Below are 24,839 nucleotides of genomic sequence, written 5' to 3'. Positions count from 1 at the left end.
CAACTATTTAGAAGAACTTGTTCTTGAAATCTAAAATTAAACACACTCATCCTCTCTGATCTGCATGTCTGATAGAGGGAAGCCTGGGTTGAAAAATCCCAAGGCCTTAATTGACTAGAGCAGTGCTTCTCCCCATGGAGGAATTGAAAGACCATGGGAAGGAATTGTTGCCTAGGGGGAAAATGGGGAGTAATCGTCAGACTGGGGTAAGATGGGAAACAAGGTGATCTACAACTGCAATAATTGACATCATTCACCTCGGACATACAGAAAATCGTAAAATAAGTTTCAAAATGACTGATCTATTTTGGAAGAACTGTTTCAGAAAGGCATGATCTCACTGAGGTTGAGAAGCAATGGACTGCAGCTAAACCAAATGCTACCTACAGAAATAGAATTCTCATACTAGACCTCACTTTTCCAATATAGACTAATTACATCCAACTTTTCCACTCCACTTCGGTCTAACTGACAGAAGATCAAGAAAAGCCTGTGCTATAGTACATGATGCCTCAATACCGTATAATTCAGAATATAATGCACAAGTGTGTATAATGTGCACCCCTTCCTTACCCCATCAAAAACTGGAAAAATCCTTTTACCCGTATATAATACGCACCCCTTGTTGACAGCAAAATAGTGAGTGATAACAAGGCATATTCCACGTATCTCCTCACTTAGACTAATATGAGCAAAATAGATGAACTCACTGAACAGGATCAATTAGAATAGAGAAGTTACTTACCTCCAGTGAAGAATCTACCACATCATGAACAGCAAGAACTAAACTGCCAATACGTATCAGATTAGAACTATATGACGTAAACAATAAACATAACGTACAAATATGATGTATAATCATCTCATTAAAATCCTGCCAAATAGAGAGAATTTATTAAGGATGAAGCATAATTTGGCAAAAAAAAGAAAAGAAAATTCACTACCATTTAATTTTAAGATAGCTTGCCAGGCAAGGTAACATACGCCCACTGGCAGCTGTCAGAAATGATTAAACAGTCTTTAGTGACTACAGGGTTGCACAATATAGCTAATAGAGTGAAACGTCAAGTCAGACACGATATTTCGGTGAAATATTATCTGATCATCGCGAAAATCGATAGGGATCATCTTCATAATGACATTGACACACAAAATAAAAATCAAAAGAATCTGTAAAAAATTGTAGCCTGTAGAGTGAGCACGAGTTGCACAATATAGCTAATAGAGAAAAACCTCAAGTCAGACACGATATTTCGGTGAAAAATTATCCGATCATCACGAAAATCAATAGGGATCATCTTCATAACAACATTGACATACAAAATAAAAATCAAAAGAATCCATAAAGAACTGTAGTCTGTAGAGTGAGCACGAGCCAAATGTGAACGGACGGACGGACCGACCAACAGGGTGATTACAATATACGCCCATCTTACGTGTGGGCGTATAAAAAAGGTATACAGGTTTGACTATTTTCAGTGTCCTCATTACTACAATAACATATAAAGATCTCCAAATTTCAAAGTGGGGGTTTGATTTAGATTTGTCATTGTAAAATGGAGGGCCTTTTGGCTATAGACTGTGTTAGGTACGGGTTGGTGCCAAGTCGGTTGATTATTTTGACTGGTGTGTCTCCCTTAGCATAGATAGGTTAACTTCTTTAGAATTATCTTTGGCTAGTAAAGCAGACCGAAACATGTCTCTATTCCAGTCTCTGATAGGTATTTGGATAGATGGTGGATGGTGTAGAGATAGAAAAAAATAGGTAAAATTATATGGGGACATTCTGCATCATCGCAGGTTCAAGGGTTTTAAACCTATTTAAATCTGCAAAACCCAGATATATTTGGAAAGATAAATATTTTGTAGTTCAGTCACACCATCTTTTTCTTCATACACCATTTATGTCACATCTCCAGTTCCATCAGCTTTTTTTAAAAATGAAACATACCATACATATTTTCATCCTGTGACTAAGTGCCATTCGCATGAGTTGCGAGCGAGTTATCAACGCAAGTACTCGCCGAATGAATTTGGCAGCAGATATTTCGCCCAAGTACCGGTAAATAAAATTCGCCCAGTCTGTCCTTTGCTTTAAATTCATTGCAAAGGCAATTCAATATTATGTTCCCCATTAAACATGGACAATTTTTCTGACAAAATATCCAGAGGTTAGAATAGCTTTAGGCAGATGTTTTAGACTAATTATAAATGTAAAGGTCACTTACCTTGCGTTTGACGTCAGTAAATAAAGTAAATACTAAGGAGAGATAAAAAGCTGATTCAACAGCATAATACCAAAATAATTCATCACTAACGTGCTAGAAAAAAAAATAATTAGAATTTTGTCCCTGCTAACCACAACATCTTATTTTATTTTTTTTTTTAAGATGTCCCTGTTCATTATGATAAAAAGTATGAAAAAGCTTTTAATAAAAAGCTGCCAGCTGTTATATGTTTATTGTGACTTTTGTGGATAGATTCAAAATAACAGACATAATCTTATCTCCTATTAGACAAATATCTTATGAGATTAACCAGAAAGGATACTGAAAGCTCACAACAAAAGAATAGCATCCACGATTCATGGAGATCCAGCTGGTAGTCGGTTGCATTATCCAGGTGGACTAAAATAATGAGATGACCTATTAAAGGACAACAGACTTTCACACACATTGAGATTAAAAAACATGACCACAGAGAACTTTGGTTGGCGTCAATACAGTTTTTATTGGCAAGAATGATGTAGTGGGGATCTGCTTAAATATATTGTACTTTTGAACTTACATGATGAGGCCAGCCTCTAAATAATTCTGCACGATCCCACACAAATTCTTCCTAAAATAAAACAAACAATTAAATACATAAACATATCTGTTTGGATTATTGAAATGAAATGGAATTTTATCAAAAAATGTTAGGGCTAATTTGTGGCTAAAAGTAGTTTTAACTAAAGTAGGACAGTTTCAGACTTACATGGATTACTTTTGCACATTCAACATTCTTGTTGACAATGTACGACTATCACCTCTCAAGTAAAAATACTAAGAAAAATTAGGGATTGGCATTTAGGATTACCCCTTAAATTCAAAGTATTTAAACATTTTTGCTATGCAGTGTGCACAAGGACATTTTGCTGGGAAAAGGACATAAGCCTACTCTTTTTTGAATTTTAACTGTCAAAGGCATCTTTAAGGAGCACACCCTGTAGCACACAAGACCTCAGTTTATTCTTCCATCTGAAAGAGTAGACACTATTTCATGACAGCCTACATCACTGAAAAGGGGAAACCAAGCTCAACAAACCAAGAGCTATTCAAGGTAATTACAAATCTGAAAGATCAAACGTGTTTCAAACATTACCATTCTGCATGGAAGTTTGATCATAACTGGATGAACAATGTGGACAAAAAGACCCACAGACATGGGCGACTTAATAACAATTTGAATGTGGGCTAATAATAAAACAAACTCACATCATATAAAACATACACCCCATACCAAAATATAACAAAATAGAAAACACATCTCCAGCTGAAAAATATCAATTAAATGCATTTAGCTTCTAGAATATAATCATAGATTTATTTCTCTAAATAATTATACTCAGCAAAGCATGATAAATCACACAAGTGTTCAACAGCCCTTGAAATAAGTAAAATGTTAGCTCAACAAATATCATTTGGTATAGCATCTAGAGAAATTAAAGAGGAAGTCTGACTTTTAAGTAAGTTGGAAATTTTTTTGCTCAAATCTATGAAAACTATACACCAAAATTTTGAGAAAATATGTCCCTGGACTGAAAATTCAACCTAAAGTCGTTAATTTCAAAATTAATCAAAAATAACACCTGATACCACTTATCATAATAAAATATTTAATTATTAATCAATTATAATTGATTTTTTTGGGTACTGGTAGGTGTTGAAAAACTAGTGTACGAATGTTACCAAAATTAACACCAAATTGTAATAATTTTTTAATCGTATCTGCAGGAGTATCTTAAACTTTAAAAATCATATGAGCTCTTTTGTTTAATTTGCTTTTTACATACCTGCTTTCTGAAAACTTGATGAGAGTTTTGGTTCGGTCTTGATTACGACGTTGACGAAACCAACGTTCTATTTGTCGTCTGCTTAAATCTGTCTGTTTTGTTAAAGTCTGAAATCATCAAAGATTTTAATATTCAAAATACAGTCATCTGTCATCATTCATATAGGGTAACTTAGTTTGGAATACAGACAGATGTTACAGTCTACTACATGACACGGTAATGTCAATATTGCCACATAATCATATGATTCTTGTATTTTAAATATTAGAGGCTGGTCGTTCAGGCGTTTGTAAAGAAAGTCAATGAAAACAAAACATCTGTAAGATAAGTATTCAAACTGATAATAAAATGTATCATTGGACAACCACAATATAGCATTAAATACATATGTAAGTGTAAAAATTATCTCTCGAAGTCTCTTAATTTAAGGACTATCTTTAAAGTCGCAATACATCTATCACTTGACAAATTACCGTTAAATACAGAGAGAAAAAATTCTCGCCCAAAATAAAGAGGGGGCTGCAGTAGAAAAATCTTTAGTACCTAGGACCTAGCCTAACCCACTTTTTCATTCAATAAGTATCGACTAAATTTTCTATCTGGTGGAAATCTATTTCATTAAAGCTTTCACAATCATGCTACACGTGACTGGCAGCTTATGTTATTTGCTAAGTAAGTTAGATCATTTAATCAGTTAATTGACCAAACAATTACCCAGATTACAATAGAGATACATAAGCAGAAAAAAAATTTGCTATTAATTTGTTTACAATCAGTGTTTAAAGATGGGTTTCCTTATTTTTTAGTGTCAATTTAAGCAAACTATTTGATTAATTGGTGTTTCGAATGAATAAGCATGTATTCTGTATCATATCATTATTTTCTTATATTGCATATAATTAAGAGTTTTAACCAATCATAAATGTCCTTGTATGTACAGTCTAGATAATCAAAAAAATAATTTTTGACCTTTTTTGATCGGTCACTCATTGAAATTCTGCTGGTAATTCTCTTCTAATTTAGCTTATCATGAATGAATTATGGACATGTGAGACAAACTGGTACTTTTTCATGTCATTAGAACACCTCTACTTTCTATTCATATAAGTTAGCATTTTGATTTTCATAAATGACAATGCGGGAACCCATCTTTATAGGGTTAAATATAACTTTATTCTGATAATGATGAGATAACACAACTGCGGGTTTCAGTCTGATGAAGTCACTACAGTATCTCAAAATAATCATACTCCACACTATCATGGTTCAAAATGAATTTAGGCTTCAAATTTTTTTTTGTTTCCCCGGCTTTGGGACAAAATAAATGCCTAATTGTAGAGAAATGTGTCTTCCATGACTTCATCTCAAATTATTCAGTCATTTTAAGCCTCAACACCAAAACATCAATCAATAAATTGCAATATATAGACACAGTTTTATGACACAACCATCACTGGTTAAAGTTTTATGCAACATTTCGACGTGTCTGTCGTCCTCAGGTGATTGTTGTTCCATAAAGCTGTAGAAGAAGTATCCATTTAACTATCAACAAATTAAAATACTTACCAAATAATTCTGATCATTTGGTTTTTTGTTTTTTGCATAAAATGATTCCAATTTTTCATTAGGGGGAGCTTTTTGACTGTCCTCTTCCCGTAATCCAAAATGGCGTCCCATTGGTTTTGCGATGTATCTAGGATATAGAAAGACAAGTCATTTTAAGATACTCTATTATTATAGAAAAGACATATATATAGAAATAGTGAGTAAAACTCAAAGTTTGGGATATTTTTGAACAAATTATATGATTTTCGTACATTTCTAGTAAGACTATTTAACATATTTTCAAGACACAAACTATCCCCGAAAATGGCGCACTTGTCTCTTTAAACCAGTTATACTGGTAAAACAGCGGCCTAGAAGAATTCAGTGACATTAAAAATTGAAGAAAACAACTACATTGAGAATAAATGAGATTATGTGATGGGCTACCGAGCATTATAAGATGTTTGTAAATTACTATCTGACCAATATACCACTTAGCGTCTTAGATTGACTTTAGGTTGTTGAAAATGACAACCACTGAAAAAAATTTTTTTTTTTTAAATCTGAAATACGGATCATTTTCACAGAAAATATTAGGAAGAAGGAAATTTGTTTATTTCAAATGTAAAATTTATAACCCATATGTGCAACACCCTCAACTATGTTATCACCAGCAATGGAAACGGATGTCATAATTAGAAAGGATTTAAACAATTTTCAGACTCATGATAAAAGCTTACTTTGTGAACTGAGCAAACTTGCTTGCAACAATGTTACAGTCAAGTAACTTTAATTCATGCAAACCTAATATATCCCAGTGAACAAAGTCAAATGACTAACCAGTGGATTCCATGTTAGCAGAAAAACTCTATGGAACACAATGTTGGTCATATTCTTATGTTGTTTCAATGCATGTTAGCAATAAATTAAGTTTTATCTTTCACATTTGTTGGTCACCATTTTTTTCATGAAATATGGGTCAAGGTGTTGGATTCAAAAAGGATATCGAAACAAACCAATTCAGAGAATTTCAGAGAATATTTGAAGAAACATTGTTTTCTGAATTGAATTTTGGCAATCATTTCTATATGTATTGAAATATCAACTACAAAATACTACTGAGAGTCTTAGATTGCCTTTGAGTTGATGAAAATGTTTACCACTGAAGAAAATATTGCTTGTTAAAATGATTTTACAGAGGGGAATTTTCGGTCCGCAAATTAGGCCGTTTTCATGTGAAGTGGGAGGGAAGTGTGTCTATTTTGAAAGTAAAATATTGAACCTTATATTTCTATGGACCCGAAGACATTCTAAGACAAATGGTATACATTTGAAAATTTTATTTTGCATATTTATGAAATAAGAGGAAAAATTTAATTCAATGCTCAATGTATTCAGAAGGTAGAGTAGTCTGATCAAACCATTGTATATTATGATTTAAGAGTTTAAATAATGAAACATTTTCGATCTTATAATTGTTAAGGGTTATAACAAATAATCTTTAAAGGGTGAGCTCTTTTTTTTTCAGTAGTAGGCGAACTACCATACATTTGGTTAGAGACTCATTCAGAATTATTATTTTATATCTCACCTCTCGAAAAGTTGTCGTAGTACAATTAGCAGCACTGTCAAGGGGGCCATAATAATGATGTCCCCTGTTTGGGGTCGATAAATGCCATCTTCCTCATTTTTAAGAATCTCCCACGAAACGTGACGAGGAAGCCAGAACCATTCGCTCCAGAAAGTCGTAGTCACAGCCTCCCACACCGCGGCCATTTTTCACTCTGAGTAAGATTGAACTGTTTCTCGTCTGATCTCGTGCACCTGACGAGATAACGCGAACTTCCGGTCTCGGTCTTTTTCACGCAACTTCCATTGACTAAGAGGTGACAAATATACTATTCCTTAATCTCTTTTCATCCAGATTAACAGACACCTAAATCTTAATCCGTTTTCACCCATTAGAACCTCTTCTATCTGTTTATTCATCTGATCATAAAATGTCTACCCATTGTCTTTCTGATTACAATTTTTAAGATGTTCAATCGAAGTAAACAATCCATCACTTTCCTTGCTGATGAAAGTTGAAACTCTCTTAGCATCATGAGCATGATCGTTAATCAATTTGATACCTACAATAGTGAAATACTGGTTTCTCTTCCTATTATAGTAGCATTTTGCATGAGATCTATTGCTGAAATCTCACTATCTGTCTCTCAGATCGACTGTCCGAACTAAAGACAAATTGTTCTGCATTTTCGATTTTGCTGTTTCTGAGTATTTTTTGATGGCATCAAAATATGTCTATTGGCAAACCAATGTATTTAGCTAGGTTACAACAAACAAATTGCCAAACACTTGCTAACAAAAGGAACTATGCATGTCTTTTGATTTAACAAGACCCTACACTATTTTCTCCACATTGCCCATATTTTATTAATATTGGTTCCGTACCGTACAACGTCAACAAGGGTCTGTTCTCTGCTTGTGACCTAGGCCAGTGCTTCTATATGAGCAAACACCTATTATCAAAGTGTTTATTTTAATTTGTTTATTATTTCAGTGACAATGGGAAAATTTATCAAGTCCAATAAAGTGGTCCTGGTGTTAAATGGACGTTATGCTGGACACAAGGGAATAATCGTCAAAGTAAGAGCCCATATAATCATTTTTATCTCTGAAATGGCAATTTCTTGATTTTTAACAGTCGACTGGTAGCTTTAGTGAATCTTTCAATACTGTTGCCTCTTGTCAGTGATACAGGTCCTAAGAACTTGCATGTATCCATTTGTTTAGGAAGAACTGTCTGAGGCATTGGCTTCAGGATTTACATGTTGAGATCCCTTTGCATTTAGTAAAATTGTCAGAATTATGAAACAGACAGAATTAATGCCTTTCGATAAATCTACCAAGAATCGCCGGTCTTCATTATCCCAACCTGAAAGAAAATATTTTACTTCAAACTATTTTTAATTTCTTATAAAACTTAATGAAAATGAATTTCAGAATTTTGATGAAGGTGCAACAGATAAGCCATACGGGCATGCCTTAGTTGCAGGAATTGCTAAATATCCCCAGAAACTAACCAAGAAAATGACCAAAAGAAAGTTATCTCTGAGATCCAGGATCAAGACCTTTGTTAAAGTGTATAACTACAACCATCTGATGCCTACCAGGTTAGTAGACTCTTAATTGTCATTTTTACTAGGACATTTTTTTTAAAACTGAACTGAAACCTTATCGGCAGGAAAAAAAAAAAAAATATTGTCAATAATAACTTTCTCCAAAAAAAAAAAATTAGAGATGGTTGGAGCCAAAAAATTTCTGAGGGATGAATGATTTATTTTCCAAAAAAAATTTACTGCTGATCTGAAAAATACGAATATTTTGTCAAATGTTGATGATTGCAGCTCGAATACATGGATTTTGGTTGTTCCAAGAAGAACCTGCTGTAATGTAATGTCAACTTATTCCAACTCCTTAAGCAACACAGTGTACAACATTCTTCACATCTAATTACATATTATCGCATCTAGTAGTTGCTTGCAAAATTCTTGTCATTAATTTTTATTGGTTGAGGATTGTTGAGTGGATAAATTATATAGTGACTTATGATCTGTAAAGGGAGGTGATTTGTCATTAATGAGAATGTTCGGAGGCAATAATTAGAGGTGATAAGAGCTTGGTATCGATAACAAAATTGAGATCAAATATCAATGGCAGACTACAAATCAAGAATCAAGAAATCTTGTAAATACTAAATTAAAAACAAGCCAAAAACTCTTAATTTCATGTGTAATTTTGCAACATGATCTTGCTTTTATTGATATAGTTTAAGCAGTGGAAAAAATTAATTACGGTTCCGGTTTCCCAACCGACCCTGTTCCAAACCTAGTGACTAAAAAAAAAATTATGGAGTTTTTGATGATTTTTTTTTTCAATATTTGAATAGATCTACAGTATATTAACACTGACTGCCAAAACATCATCTAATTTGCACAAATGCGTGAGTCAACTGAATACGTTCACTAATCAGTTCACGAGATTGTGCTATAAATAACTGGTACTTCACCATCAATCGAGACACAACAAAACATACACACTCGTGCGCCCTTTTATGCCTAAGATGAACAAGACTACGCCTGATCATTTGGCTGAGATTTATAAATGATATATGTCTTAATCAAGACCTGCACCAGCTACTACCAGCTACATAAATGCTTCCATTAAGAGTCCTATACGATCATGACTACTCTATATTCGAACATTTACGTATAATGCAAATTGACGAATAAATGAAATTTTGTACTAAAATAAATTTTGTCTGTAATGAAATGAAAACTAAAATGAATGAATTCCATATAACCACGATTTACATAACCAGTAAATCAATAAATCACAACGAAACATGACTTAACTGTTGTCTGTCATGATGGAGCATGATATGTGCTACCGAAAATGACACTCCCCACTTGATTTATAATCGGGATTGTTTTTTGCTTGCTGTAGAGACGTCAGGGTGTGGTAAACCAAACAACATGGACTGTCCTAACAGACGATCTATTTGAAAAGCTGGTGATAGGTTTCATGCCAATTTTTAAGTTTCATGCCAATTTTTAAACATAGAATCATACTCTTCAAATGTAAAATTGAACAGCCAAAATACAGTACAAACTTTGAAATATAAATGATTTATTTCATCCAGATAGGATGTATTCTGTGTATATTATATAATGATAGTCTTACCCATATAAAATATTTATAATTAAATTAAATTTTTTTCCTACCTACCTACCCTATCCATATGAACTTAAATAATTTTGTCCACCGCCTTATTTTGGGTATGTATGTTCTGAAAGGAACCTATATGAGAGATTACTACATGTTAACGGGTACAATGGAGAAAATGTTACTTTGACATATAATAAGATTATAAAATTTGATAATCAACAAAGAAAATTATGAATTCCATGCCATATCAATTATTTTGATCATTTTACCCAACCTCAGAGGTGATAAACTTCGTACACTGCTGCTGAACAAACATGACTACATGAAATGATCTGCTTGGTCTAGTTTAATAGATATTATTTATATTTTCTCCTAGATATTCACTTGATGTTGGTTTAGATAAAAATGTAGTTAACAGAGACGCAGCTAAAGATCCTGCATTAAAAGCCAAGGCTAGGAAAGAAGTTAAAGCTAAATTACAAGACCGGTTAGTAGTTTCATAGTTTTTCAACCCATTTATTTACACTTTTTGACTGTTTGCTACCTTGTTAAGTGGCTCACAATGTGACTTTTTTTTTTAAAGCATGGTAGCAATATATCGGTATTTGTAGGCTGTATCGTGGGCCGTGGCACATCCTCTTGTCCCTTGATGTATGTGACATTACCTTTCTTCAGCACAGCAAAATATGAAAATATTGACTTGGTTTTTGGTTTTTTTTTCAGATATAAGAATGGAAGAAACAGATGGTTTTTCAGGAAACTGAAATTCTAAATTATTGTAAATTGAAAAAAAATAAAGAAAAATACCTATATGTGTTTTATATTCATGAATTGGGTTGAAATGATGGTTGAGAAATAGTTTACTTGAACTAAGTGCACAAGTACATTATGTAGGATATGAAAGGGGCTCGCTGCAAAGCACACATAGATTCATTATGTTTATTGCCAAGGTAGATCCAACCTGGTGCAAACTGTGAAGATTATCACCAGTCCCCTATTAGCTCAGAAAATGTAGATATGCTGAATCTTTTCTCTGAATTTGTGCTACAGACTGTGCAAGATAATTTGACGAATTGAAATAAGTCTGCCATGGCAAAATTTCTTTCTTGCATACTGCAATGGATGTAAAACTCCTATTAGGGTAATTCATTTTTACGTGAAATTTTCCTGAACTGATTTATCGTTTACAAGCTTATCAAAGGAATATTGCATTTTATATTGAATTTTTAATTGTAGTCTAAAATTATGATTAAAAACAAGAGTTATTTCCCGTTGGCCTAATTGGCACGTTTCCAAATGGGGTCTACTTGCAATATATTTCATTTCGAAAACTTTGGGTATCGAGTCAAAAAGTTTTCATACTTGTATTTGAAATTTTGAAAGAAATATATGACTGACATCACAAAATAGAATAAGCAAACCAAAATCATTGTCTTTTTGCAGAATTTGACTAAAAATTCAGAAAATATTTTGTCACGAAATGAAGTCTCCCTTAAGGTTGCTATGCAATTAACCTATCGATAAAGTTTCCCTTTTAATTTCAATAAATTCACAAATACCGCAGATGACATCTCTATAATTGACATATCAAAATCTAAATCAGAAACGTTGCCTTCATTTCTTCACAAGTGGCACGAAATTTGATCGAATTTGATTGAAATATTGTTTTCCGAAATTTCTGACTAGTAAAACAAGACATTGCTACGAAGCGATTTTATGAGTCACAAAATCAGGAATGAAATGACATCTTTCTGGAATTAATTACGTACTTCAGAAGAATGACATTTAAGGTATGAGAATTGAACTTGTGATATAATGACATTTTTAATTTCTTTGGGAAATTGACTTGGATTTTCTGCAGAAAACAGTGTGAATATTTGACACTTGAGTTGTCAAGGATTAGGGGGAATAACTCACAATAAATTGGCAAAGAATCATGGGTTTATATTAATATTTTTACCAAATTTTGTCAATATTTGATAGGAAAATCACTATTTTACAAGAATTCTAAGGTTCTACGATAGATTCGACACGGTTTTACAAAGAAGGAGAAATTTTGTGAATTATTGCTGAAGTGGACAAAAGAAAACAAAATTTCTCTGGTGTCAGAAATCTCGAAATTTTGACCAATCATCTACCAGGATAAACGTCACATGACAGACATTTTTTACTATCAGAAGCTGCAAGTTGTGAGTTTTCGTCTTCATTGTGTCCAATTTTACAACTTTTATCGTCAAATTTCAGACTGCCAGCAAATTCCTTTTCATTTTCTTTCAGATAATTTTCGACTGAAACCACAGACAACAAAAGGGAAGAATTTTTCTGTTATAAGAGGGAGAGAAACAAATGAAATGTCAGGACAGCCGTCACAACGAGTTCGGCGAAATGCGTCCCCTTCTCACACAAAAACTGGACCCATTAAAGCTGTGAAAGCCTTCTCTATGAAACATGGCAGTCCGATTAGAGGCTTGATGTGTGGTTCTCCTACAGCTAATGTTGGTACACAGAAGCCCTGGTCGAGGAAATCTCCTGATGTGAGAGCATCACCGGAAAGAAGGAGCCCTTGCTCTCCAAGTTACAAAGGTAATTTGCCAATCCGAGGGTAGCCCGGGTATACACAGAATGGGCATGGGTTCTCTTGAGATATGATGAGAATGTGATTTGATAATATTAAGAATTGTGCAATTGAGTAGCCAAAGTCAGACTTGTGTTTTTAGTCATCTGATTGAATAGGATAATCTAAATCTTTTTGAAGGGTACTGGTATGCTTTGATGCTGCAGTAACATTGCTATTTGGAGGCTATGACCAGTGTGGTATTTTTTGTCACACTATAAATAATATAAATTACAGATGTCAATTTAGCCAAAAATAAAATGTGTGCAGTCAAACCAGCATTGCTGGTCACTGCTTATCTATAAAATCAGTTAGTGAGAGCCTTTAGGCGTATCATTTAATTTACTCACTATATTGTGCATTGCAGATAAATCAAAGATTCGACAGAGCCCAATCCAGCCTTTAAAAAGAACCAACTCTCTGGATACATTAGGGCCATATTTAACGGGACAATGGCCAAAGGAATCGAATGTAAATATGTACCATCATTACCAGACCAGTGGAGTATTTATGTTAGACAAGTCCACTCAGGTTTGTATTCTATTACATACGATATGAGAAAGATTCTATCATGGTGGAAGAAAATGATAAATTTGTGTTGTCTAAGTATTAGAAGTAGTCCTTCTTAGAAGCTTGCTGAGTTTAATAGAAGCTTACTGACACTCAGAAATGTAATAATAGGTATCGGTACCTACTGAAAAGCAATCTCTCTGGTTGTAAATTGGCAACAATGATTTTTTCAAGAAATTAAGGCTAATTTGGATTAACCAGCTCTATATTTGGACACATAATAGCTTATTTTTGAAATATTAAAAGAAATGCTATTCAAATAAGGATTACTGGTACTCCTTTTAGTAGATAACCTAAACAAAAACCTGTAGATTAGTTATCAATGTGAAAAAAGATTATTTCTTTTATTTTGAAACTATCTCTCACTTCGCATTCTTGGATTATTAACAGTTGGGTGTTAAAATAACTGTAAAAAATGTAAAAGTGTTATAGGCTCTACACCTTCAAGAATGTTTTTAAGTGTTATTAAAGCTAGGTGTAAATGGGGCTTAATCATAGATTAAAAGAATGTAATACTGTAATTGTTAACCTTGATATGGGCCTTGCTATTGTCTGACCAGTGTTTATTCCTCAGCCTCATATTGAAAATTTGGCCAAAATTAGTTGTCCTTAGGAGGATTTCTAAAGATATGTTAAAAACGAATCTATGAGAACCATAAATGTTATCCTTTTGATATTTAGACATGCTTTTTCTTTCAGACTACCGAAGAACTGGATGCTCCGTCAGATCACCTCAAACCTAAAGGTCAAGGTCATAAGCGTTCTTCATCCCTGGGTAAGGGAGATCAGCAGAAAAAGGATGTAAGTCAACTGTTATTTGTTGATGTTTATTTCTTGGCGGAAAAACCCACTTCAGTATCTGAATTGGATAAATAATTATTCTGAAGAGGTCTGGGACTTGTCCCACAAAATTTTGACTTATGGTGTGGGCACACGAACAGTCTTGGTCGCTGATTTTTGTTGCTGTCTTTAATCTTGAGTAAAATCTTATGTTGCTGACAGGATTATAATATCAAACCAGTTTAATATGTATCATCTGCAAGAGGATTATCATCCAATCAGATTAATTTTCCTTTCAATTGCATTATCCGCACATGATTATCGACATAGTGGAAAACAGCTGACTGTAGATTTTTTGTCCCTGTGTGCCACCAAGTGTGTGCCTGCAGACTAAGATACAATCAAAATTTCAAGCAAGATTTTCAATCTGGCTAATTAAGCCAAATTTGAAATCTATTTTAGTTATCAACATCAGATGACATAAAAAATATACAAGCCAGATAGTCTCAAATGGTAAAAGTGAATTTTCATGACACGACTTGGAATGTGAAAGACATTGAACTACAATGCCAATGTCCCGACAAAATTTATCCTTGTACACCACAATTTTGTTTGAGTTTGATCTTATTGGTTGATGGAACTAAATGAAGAATTAGCGTTAGTAATTATATGATGAATAAAATGCTGAAGTCGTTCTAAGTTAACCTTCTAAATTATGAAACTTTTTGTAGCAATATATTAAGCAGCAAATTCAACAACTCCGTAAAAAAGACAAGCATTCAGATTCCACCAAATTCCGTCAGAGTCCAGTCCAGGGCAACCATTCAGCCCTGTCACTCACAGCTCCACCCACCGTGTTTGCCAACCAATCAAAAGCTATTATAATTCCAACGATGTCCTACATTCCGAAACAACCCATGTCTCGTTATCAGAGGAACAGTGTTGAAGGTCTCAGTGTTGTGAGTAAATTTTTGTTTCTTATAAGGGATGTTCCTGACTGCTGATTTTGCTGTATTTGCCAGTCATGCTTGAAAAGTTCTAGACTGTTGATTTGGCTATATTTACCAGTCATGACTAGAGTTCTAGAATGTTGATATTTACCAGTCATATCTGGTAAACTTCATTTTATTTCTGAAATGTGCTTCAATTGAACGTGATTTGTTTTGTGAAACATGGCAAAGGATATATTAGTAAAAGCATATTTTGTTATCCAGCTTTTTAATGTTTGACTTTCCAGGAAATAGAAAAATTATGGTCCAAAGAAGTTCATTATCAGTGTGATAGTGATGAAATTGAAACTTTCAGGGTTAGCTTATGATTATATTTTTCTTAATCCATGGAGAGATCAACTAAACCCACATGTATGAGTAAGAATGGTAAAATAAACGCTGATACAAAAGCAAGCATTTGTGTATCCCATGACAGATCAACGTCTTTGCTTTGGGTACTTGGAAAATTCAGATTTTATTGTCTTCCTCATTTAATGAAAGTTATTTGGAATTTTGTGACATGCTATTTTCTATTCAATACCTGTTATTTTAGGAAGTCCCAGATGGCCACAGGGCACCGGTACCAGAGGTCCAAAGAATAACCTGTTTGATGCGTAACGTTGATACTCAGACTCCGTCCAGTAAAAATGAAGATGGTATCAGGGGAAGTAACTCTAGTAGATGTGACTCGATTAGTCCAGCTATAAATAGTAATTTCCTTGGTCCTATAGATCTTTCTCAACCCTCTAGTCGTTCACTTTCCTCGGAGTGTAAATCTGAAAAAGGTAACATTAATATTTGTAACCTCTCATTCAGCCATGTTACACTTTCTAACCGAGAGTTACAGTTGTCATAGTCTTCATTAGCTCCATGGTGCAGAAAACTGGTAGGAAAAACCACATTTCACTCACAGTCATAATTTACTGTGGACATGATAGAAATTACACTTTTCCACTGAGAATATTTGCTTTGAATCATCTGATTTATTTTTTAGAAATATTTGAAGAATCTCCTGAACCAAGTTATCCAAGCAGCCCACGTTTAGAAAAATTCCTTGCCAGTCCAAAACTTAAAGATTCATATAATTTCGTACGTGAGCCACCCGATGGATGTGAGAAGGTCAAGGCCATTGAAGAATTTCGGTAACTTTTTTTTTTATTGATATTATTTGTATCAATGATTTTGTGTAGGTTACATAGCTGATTTTTTTTTAGTTTCATTCCAATAATCTTCACAAACGGTCAAGGTATTATGTCTTCATCTTGACTGCAATGGTCCACTTTCTTGTTTCACAGTCATCAATTTGATTCTTGTATTCAGAGCTCTCGATTTCATGCGCTTTATTTTTTTGAAGTCTTTCTGACTGGGGCCGAGATTGGCTGTATTCACTAGAGTACAATCCAATCAAATAATAAGAAAAAATTAGTTATTTTGTACCCATTTACAGCTATGTCCATGGCAAAAATTAGTTATTCAGTAGGCCTTCCCATTTACAGCAGGATTGACTTGAAAAAGGGAAAGATAAGTTATTAAAGGTCGCCAGATCTCTGCCAGCTAGATCTGCCATATCTCCTGACAAAGATCAATCTTGAATTATTCATATATCCATTTACTGCTGGATCCACAATTTGTCAGACAATGATATTAATTTTTTTAAACTTTTTTTTATAGACAAACTCCAGAAAAAGAACCGTCATTTTTTTGTCCAGTGAAACCAAATCAGTTTGTGTTTAAAGCCAGTATAGGTTCAGCATTCTTTAAACCATATACAGCTTTGACATCTAATACTGTTACATCTATAGAAACATAGTAGTCTTGTATCTGAGGGGATGTCATGTTTGAACAAACATACAAAAATATTGAACTCTGTTAACATTCTTCTGGGAGCAGTTATATAAAAAATCTTTACTGAGATAGAATCCAAGGACGTGTGGTCAGGTTGATCTTAACTTACGAATTTGTACAAGTTATAGAAATTTGATTGGTAATTATAATTCAAAGTCATAATTTACGTCTATAGTAATTAATCTGTCAGATTGTTTTAGTTACAATGTTTCTGGCAACAGACAGATTTTAAGAACTCAATAATCTAGATTTAAGATAGATCTTAATTGTCCTTTCAGATAACTAAGTCGCTTGAATTTTTGAGAAAATAACTGCAATCCCACTACACAAAAATCTACTTTTGAAAGTTTAAATTTCTGATCAGTCATTGTTGATATGTTTAATCAAACTGTAGTTGACCAGAAATTTTCAAATGGTTTTCATGAACGATATTTTACCAAAAAGCTCTGTTATTAAATCTTTTAACTAAAGCCTTATTCACATAAACATGACTTCAGATAATAAAGACTGAAATCTGATTGGTTGATAGAACTGGTGTTAAATATTTTTATTATTGTTAAAATATTGATGAGTTTAGGAAATACCATGTCCTCATTGGTAATTAAAACAATTGACTTCAATATCCAAGACCAATCAGATTAGAATGCTGGAAATCGGTTGTATGTTAAGGTTAAAAAGTTATATTTTTGAAATTTTCTTCTGACGTCATTCTGTGAATCAAAATGATCTGGAACTTTATTTCTCAGTTTTAAAATGTGCCAATTAACAATTATTCTCAATGCCAATTCCATGGTGGATATGATTTTTTTTGGATATCAAGGCTGTCATGTCTGTTTTGATATACATATATAACCGTTACACATGCAGACAAACCAAATTTACAATTTCTTAAAAAAATAAATCAAAAAGAAAAGCATTGCTCTGGTAACCCACCATTGGCCCACTGTTAGTGTTTTAATTTAAAAAAATTGATATTTTTTAGCCAAAACTCGGTTAATGTCGTGCATTTATTTTAGTTTATATGCCTAAGTGCTTGGACATCTTAAATCTATGCATTGAGTATGTTCACAATTAAAAGACGAAAACCCAATTTAAATTGAAGTAGTTTGGGCAATAATCACTTGAATTGTATATTTAACACAAGCCAGTTACATGATAATTATTAATGATGATTATCTTAGCATTAGCATTATGAGATCACAACATTTTAAAATTTCAGGGCTCTAAATTATGTCTTTACAACTACTATTGTAATGTCTGGTGGATCAAAAAAAATGTCAAATACTGTTTGACTCCAAGTGATTTTTTAGTCCTTCTAGCAATTAAAGGGACATGTGTGCCATTTTGTTACCAATTGCACCTTAGTCTAAGAAATAGGATATTTTTTTTTTAGCTATGCCAATCAGTAATACTATTAGTGTTCACAGCATCACTGTCGAAATTAGAGTTGTATATCCGTGTGTCCAGAATTATCCGTATTTGAATGTTTAAATGACGAATCGTCATTTCTTGCAATTCTGAAGCTGCTCTACATATATTCAACACTCAAATCAAATATCAACTGGCCAAAATAGTACACTTGTCCCTTTAAATAGGATTTTTGTTTGTTACGTGCTACATAAATACTGTATAATTATTAGTATGATATTTTTACACCTATTTGTTCAAGTTTGATGGTTTTTTTGCCAAGTTTTTCTTGTTGGGTTGTTTCAATCTTCATTCATTCAGCTCTGTGACGACAAAATTCAATCCTTAAAGATGACCTCCTACATGGATACGAAATAATTTGAAATTTATAATCACATATATTTATTATTATTTGATGAGATATGCCTCCATATATACTAATCAGTTTAACATTTTGGATATGATATATGATTCGACTGATTAGTACTAAAGCTCATGTCAGATCAGACTACTTAATACAGTCAAATTTAAAGGCATAGAAAAAGGTTGTCACAAGCAGTGAATGAAGTTTGAATGATGCGATGTTACGAATGTTAATGATAATTGTAATGATGAAAGGATCTAATTTTTGTACAAATTGTAGAAATGATTTAATTATTAGTGTTTATTTATCTGTTTTTCTTTCAAATATTTCGTTTCATGAAAAAGATTATCATGAGAAACACTCCATAGACTGCTGTCTAACCATCATGATAGTTTTTATATCAAAAATATTTGAAAGAAAAATAAAATTTTGTTAGTTGTTAGAGTTGATGCTCATTTAGGCTTCCTATTGTTATATTCTGATATTTTATTCTAAAACATGATGACCCTCATCTGGCCTCCGATATTGATGTAAAACTCCATTTCATTTCATTTCAGATTTTGATTGAGAATTCCAGAAACTTGCCCTGAGTTAACTGGTTCAATGTCGCTGCTAAATTTGTTTCAATTTTATATCTATAGCTTAGAAAAGATATTTGTTCACACTCAAAAGGCACCATTTGAAGCATAAACTCAATTAGTTATTATAGACGTTATTCGTGCCTCGTTTTTGAGACACTGAAACAAGGTTCATAACGCAAATTATGTCATCCATTGAAAAGTCATCATAATGAAGGAATAGTCTAAGTGATGTCTCGGTGAAAATAGGGCTAAAACTGTCCACAGCAGTGTACCAGATATGTTTTGAGCCTTATTCTTGATTAAATATGGCCGAAACTATACAAGAAAGGCATGGTTTTAATGGTACACAGATGTGCACAAATATCTTTAATGTCTATAGATGCCTCTGTGATTCAAAATATTATTTCTGTCAAATGTTTTCAGACTGTTGCAGTTCTAGGGCATATCTTTGTTTTCTGACCATTTTGTCAGGGGTATGACAAATGATTCCTAATAAATGGTTCTAGGGCATGTTAAATTAAAAATAAATTTTATTTTTTAAAATGGAAAATGAATATAACTTTCTCTTTTTACCTGAAATATTAAATGTTATTCTAAATTTCATTAAAAACTTCAAAAATTTGTGTGCTGTTTAATAAATTTAGGCATTGTAAATAGATATTTTTAGAGGTAGCAGAGTCTAGGATAATTAAAGCAAGGGCAGTCTCAGCAGAACCTAGGATATTTATAGTTGTACCATTGCTTAGGATAATCATAGCTGCAGCAAAAGCTATGATAATTGCAGTAACAAAAGCTAAGATAATGATAGCTTTTGCAGAGGGTAGATAGTTATGGCTGTCCTAGGCTTAGATCTTTATAGCTATAGCAGGGGCTAGGATAATTACAGCTATAGCAAAGCTTTGGAAATTAAAGGTAGGGCAGGCTAGGAAATTTATAGCTACAGTAGAGGCTAGGATATACTATAGATGATATATTAGCGGGCCCGTAGCTACATGGGATAGCACCCCTTCCCCCCTTTAAAATTTAGATGACAGAAATGACTTGAGTCGCTACAGTTGAGGACCCTTTCAAAAAATTTGCACTCCACCCCTGAACTAGCTATGGGCCTGTATATTGGTTTGGTGGCCAGGATAAGCATAGATATCAAGAGTTCTCTCTTCGCATTTAATCGATCTCATGCCAACGCCAGTGTTTTCAGTCTGGTCTTGGCACTCGACCTTTTTCTCTTTAATGAATTCAAAAAAATTGTGACGTTAAATTTTGGCTTAGAGATTTCTGCGAGCGAATAAGTGCTATCTTCCCCAAAAAACTACACCTAACAAAGTACATCCCACCCCAAAAAACTATTAACATTTCTGTCTTTTTCATTTGACTACTGTCTAACATACTTTTGAAAGGAACGATTTTAATTTATTATAAAACAAGAAATAATTGACAAGTCTTAACTGACTTTCGTTTCGGTATCCAGTCGATAAAATATATCTCATTTTCACCCAACAATAATTTTCTATTGGAGTCGATTCAAGCCAATGTTCTAATTCCCATTGCCTATTCATTCATTAGACGGTAATCCAAGAAAGGAACGAATAGAACTACGACATTCGACATATAATTAAAATCATATTAGCGCTGTGGACACGCGCCATATAAAAACAAAGACGTCTAAAAAGTCATTCTTTGTATAATATCATTGTCACACACTGTAAAAAATAAACGTTAAAATTACGTAAAAAAATGTCCCCGAAATAAAAACGACGTTATGATGTTTAGAATGCAACGTTATTCGATCTTCTCGACTGTAAAATGAAGCGGCCAGATTCTACACTAGCGATAAGTGAGTAGCTAGAAACCTCGACACCCCCTTCGTGAAAAATCGATTCTCTGTAAAATGCTGCTGTCTTGTATATCGGCGGTCGAGGCGATATGTTGTAAATGGTCTTTATGGCGGATCAACGTGAATTATATCTTATGGATTCCATTTTTAACTTCGTCTGGTGCATTTTTGTGAACATGTGAGTGAAATTATGCCTCGATCCGCGTGGATGGTTTTCCAAAGCATCATAATACTGCTAAATAACCTTCATTCCATCGTCTGCAAAGCGAAAAATGGCGGCGAAAGTGATAGGTGAACGAGACGTATGGAATCAAACCTATCATGGCCGCCACTATATTGGAATAATGTGAATAGGAAATATCGGTGCTCGCAAGTCAAATCTACGAGAAGATTTTAGGGTTTACTTTGAGCAAATTAAGCATCTATAATAAGGGTTTGAGCTGTTTGGAAAAGGTTTTTATGTCTGTGTGGGAAAGATTGCCAGTGGAATTTGATGCTATTTGGATGTGTGGAATGAAAGAGAGAAGGAGCAAACCGTGTGTATTTTCTTGCGTATTTGCTCAAAGAAATGGGGATGCGATTCGGCACCTTGGTACCTTTCATACTGTGGATGTTTCCGGTACTCGATCTCGTAACCTCGATTCCCATCACGGACGGGTTTCCACGATTTGAATATTTTAAACGCGAGAACGGATATTATGCCGATACATCTCATCAACAACATTCTTCTTCTCGAGTCCGTGCCACCCGATCTGGGACTGCCAGGACGGATTTCGGGTACCAGTCTCTCGAATCACACAGTTTGGAGCAAGAAAAAAACGTCATAACGGAACTGTTACGTTTTGTGGAGGCCATAGATTCCGGCGAACGGACATGCCGCGCCAAGGAACGAATTATCACTTTGGATGAATTTAATTTCCCTTTTTCCTCCTACGATTATTTTTATGAGCCTTTCGAAAAACAGGTGAAGAAAACTCTACTTTTAGCCAACACTCTGAACACATTATTTCTGTACAAAGACAAAGGGCGGGTTCTTTACGACGACGTATTTTATTTTGCCTTATCACAATCGTATGTCGAAAATGATCCCAAAGTGGTCGGGTGTGGGATCGCTTTCGCCGAGAACCAATATCCGTTAAGGAAATCTTCAAAATTTTGGCCTTACGCCTATCGAGGCGCGAACAAACCAGAAACATTAGTTGTATCGGATCTGTCGAATTCTTATAATTATACCTTCGTTAACTGGTTCCTCGTTCACGCCGACAAACCCACCGTTAAATTACATACCGACAAATCTATGCTATTCACTAATCAATCCAATAGGGATATTGGGCTGGTTGAGAATTATGTATTCCGCCGTAACAAGACCATCACTGTGACTTATGAAGATGGATTTTGGGGAAACCCCTTTTATGACTGTCTCCTGAAAAAGTGGGTTGTGTCCTTCTCCCTACCCTTTTACCAAATTAAAGAAAACAGAGATAAGCCTATCTTCAAGTAAGTATGATCAATCAGGAATACAGAAAAAATTCAGTGTAAGATGAAGAGAAAAAGGAAATGGTACATTATTCACCACTTTTTTAACCCTCAGTCGGTATTCCCCAAATGACCAAAGTGGTAAAGTGATATAGGTATTACATATGCAGTCCTTTCCTTTCCTAAGGCACTAACACGATTGGAAAGATCACAGTCCCCATTGAGGCCTTTGACGTAAAACCAGAGAAATAATAAAGTTATTAACAGTTATTCCTTACAGTGTGTTACATAATGTGACCTTGACTCTCCCGCCAAAACTATTCTTTGACCGTGAAATTATATCTTCGAATTTCATGAGAGAATGGCAGCTAATTCCAAATAGGTTGGTTAAGATTTTGATTTTCTATAGAATTTGATCAATTTGCAGGCAAAATCACAAAAGAAAAACCAAATCCAAAAAACATACAATATTAGATCATAATAAATGAACAATACATTTTGAATAGAGCTAGGCCTACTTGGAAACTATTATAAAATTTGAAATGGTGCTCCACAACATAATATCTGCTTAGATCAATGTCATTTGATTAGTCAAAAATAACAAGAAAAATCAAAAGCTATACGATAAATAGATTACAATATATCAGTATCATATCAGTGGAAATAGAATGCATAGAACTCTGCAAACATTATTTGTCATATCACAAACATTTGTGTCCATATCACGAACATTTCTGTCTATGTCACAAACAATTCTGTCAATATCACGAACATTTCCGGCTATGTCACAATAATTTCTGTCCATATCACAAACATCCGTCTATGTCAAAATCATTTCTGTCCATATCACAAATATTTCCGTCTATGTCACTATCATTTCTGTCCATATCACAAATACTTCCGTCTATGTCACTATCATTTCTGTCCATATCACAATCTGAAATTTGCAATTTAATAATATGCAATATAAAGGTCACAATAGATCAGACTTTACTCCTCGAACGCTGAGTAAAACTCTGTGACTCTAGTTAGTAATAGCCGCTTTTTCAGGTATATATTGCGTAAGTATGTGGCCCGTAAACAGGCTGCTGAGGTTGAAAGGGTGAAAAACATCCAAATAGATAGGAAAAATTTTAATTTGCAATAGCATCCATAGTCTTCCAGATGAGGTTTTATATCCAAATGTGCACCATTAGAATAAGATAGCTCCAATTCAATTATGATTTAGATTCACCTGGAAATTGCGCAGTTCAGTTTCACCTTTGTCAGATATGCAAAAGGACTGTTGTGTGTGTTCACAAAATCATATATAATGACAAACTGGACCTTGATATAGAAAAACGTTTAAACTTTTCTGTATGGTACACTTCTAGGCATTGTCTGTGTTCAGATGCAGAAAATAGGATGTAAAACTCAATTTCATTCCATTACTAGCTGCACCAAAAAGTGAATGTCAAGGTGACCTTCAATAAAGTCTATTTCATGATGAAGTGACTGGCTAGGACTAAATGCCAGTGTTGCTCAAGAATTCTGCAAATAAACCTTTTGAAAAGTTTTGGCGTTCTACACATAAATGGCAGATGGTTTTTAGTTAAACTTTTTGATGAGGAAAGTGGAGGCCTATCTTTAGATTTTGGTCTCCAGTTTTTGATAATTTTAGCATCTAAATTTTCAGATTGTCATTCTAAACTTTTAAATATTTAACATAACTTAAAGCCAACTAATAAAGGATTAAAGCAAATATAGCAGAAAGCCAAACTAGAGGATGTAAAATGCATAGAATGCAATATTAACACTAGAAAAAAAATCTTAATCCTTTCAACGCTTACAGTCGGTTTACCAGTCACATAATTATACAACATATCGTGGGTGACTGCTTGAAACCTCGATATGCCATATTTGATCATTTTGACTTTTTGGTACCGTCCGAAAGCTAGTACAGGCACAGATATTGTGATCAAAACCTCGTATTTGTAGCTTGATTGTAAATAACTCAAAAAGCACTAATTAAATAACACGTATATAAACAGTCAGATTTAAAACCTAGTA

The 24,839-nt window shown here is 33.8% G+C and overlaps 5 protein-coding genes across 5 annotated transcripts in view; 4 read left to right on the top strand and 1 right to left on the bottom strand.

Annotated features, from left to right (window-relative positions):
* Nucleotides 1-7,378, bottom strand: part of LOTGIDRAFT_226091 (hypothetical protein) — a gene marked incomplete at its 5' end in the record, with an annotated part of 10,020 nt that extends 2,642 nt beyond the window's left edge. Inside the window, 7 exons of the mRNA XM_009051259.1 lie at nucleotides 711-874; nucleotides 2,229-2,321; nucleotides 2,788-2,838; nucleotides 3,477-3,534; nucleotides 4,055-4,161; nucleotides 5,621-5,747; nucleotides 7,191-7,378. Of these exons, the coding sequence (XP_009049507.1) occupies nucleotides 711-874; nucleotides 2,229-2,321; nucleotides 2,788-2,838; nucleotides 3,477-3,534; nucleotides 4,055-4,161; nucleotides 5,621-5,747; nucleotides 7,191-7,375 (785 nt within the window). The remainder of the gene's footprint in view (nucleotides 1-710; nucleotides 875-2,228; nucleotides 2,322-2,787; nucleotides 2,839-3,476; nucleotides 3,535-4,054; nucleotides 4,162-5,620; nucleotides 5,748-7,190) is intronic.
* A 789-nt stretch (nucleotides 7,379-8,167) lies between these two features.
* Nucleotides 8,168-11,102, top strand: LOTGIDRAFT_141455 (hypothetical protein; the record flags this gene model as incomplete). The annotated part of the gene is made up of 4 exons (XM_009051258.1): nucleotides 8,168-8,248; nucleotides 8,606-8,775; nucleotides 10,707-10,817; nucleotides 11,054-11,102. 4 exons carry the CDS (start codon nucleotides 8,168-8,170, stop codon nucleotides 11,100-11,102), a joined length of 411 nt encoding a protein of 136 aa, XP_009049506.1.
* A 1,400-nt stretch (nucleotides 11,103-12,502) lies between these two features.
* On the top strand, nucleotides 12,503-17,093 carry LOTGIDRAFT_238699 (hypothetical protein; the record flags this gene model as incomplete). Its single annotated transcript, XM_009051257.1, has 9 exons — nucleotides 12,503-12,519; nucleotides 12,608-12,913; nucleotides 13,312-13,475; nucleotides 14,214-14,315; nucleotides 15,026-15,253; nucleotides 15,532-15,600; nucleotides 15,837-16,068; nucleotides 16,278-16,425; nucleotides 16,955-17,093. The coding sequence occupies exons 2-9, from the start codon at nucleotides 12,682-12,684 to the stop codon at nucleotides 17,091-17,093; spliced, it is 1,314 nt and encodes a 437-aa protein (XP_009049505.1). The 5' UTR covers nucleotides 12,503-12,519; nucleotides 12,608-12,681.
* Nucleotides 17,094-21,882: 4,789 nt separating this feature from the next.
* LOTGIDRAFT_173509 (hypothetical protein) lies at nucleotides 21,883-23,278 on the top strand (the record flags this gene model as incomplete). Its single annotated transcript, XM_009051256.1, has 2 exons — nucleotides 21,883-22,811; nucleotides 23,218-23,278. 2 exons carry the CDS (start codon nucleotides 21,883-21,885, stop codon nucleotides 23,276-23,278), a joined length of 990 nt encoding a protein of 329 aa, XP_009049504.1.
* A 197-nt stretch (nucleotides 23,279-23,475) lies between these two features.
* LOTGIDRAFT_141453 (hypothetical protein) lies at nucleotides 23,476-23,745 on the top strand (the record flags this gene model as incomplete). The annotated part of the gene is made up of 1 exon (XM_009051255.1): nucleotides 23,476-23,745. A coding segment is annotated over one exon (270 nt), but the record flags the coding sequence as incomplete, so codon positions are not given.
* Between the last annotated feature and the right edge of the window lie 1,094 nt (nucleotides 23,746-24,839).

This window comes from Lottia gigantea (assembly GCF_000327385.1).
Source record: "Lottia gigantea unplaced genomic scaffold LOTGIsca_162, whole genome shotgun sequence".
Lineage (NCBI taxonomy): Eukaryota > Metazoa > Mollusca > Gastropoda > Lottiidae > Lottia > Lottia gigantea.
The sequence above is the reverse complement of the archived record's forward strand: the minus strand, read 5'-3'. Positions and strand labels throughout refer to the sequence as shown.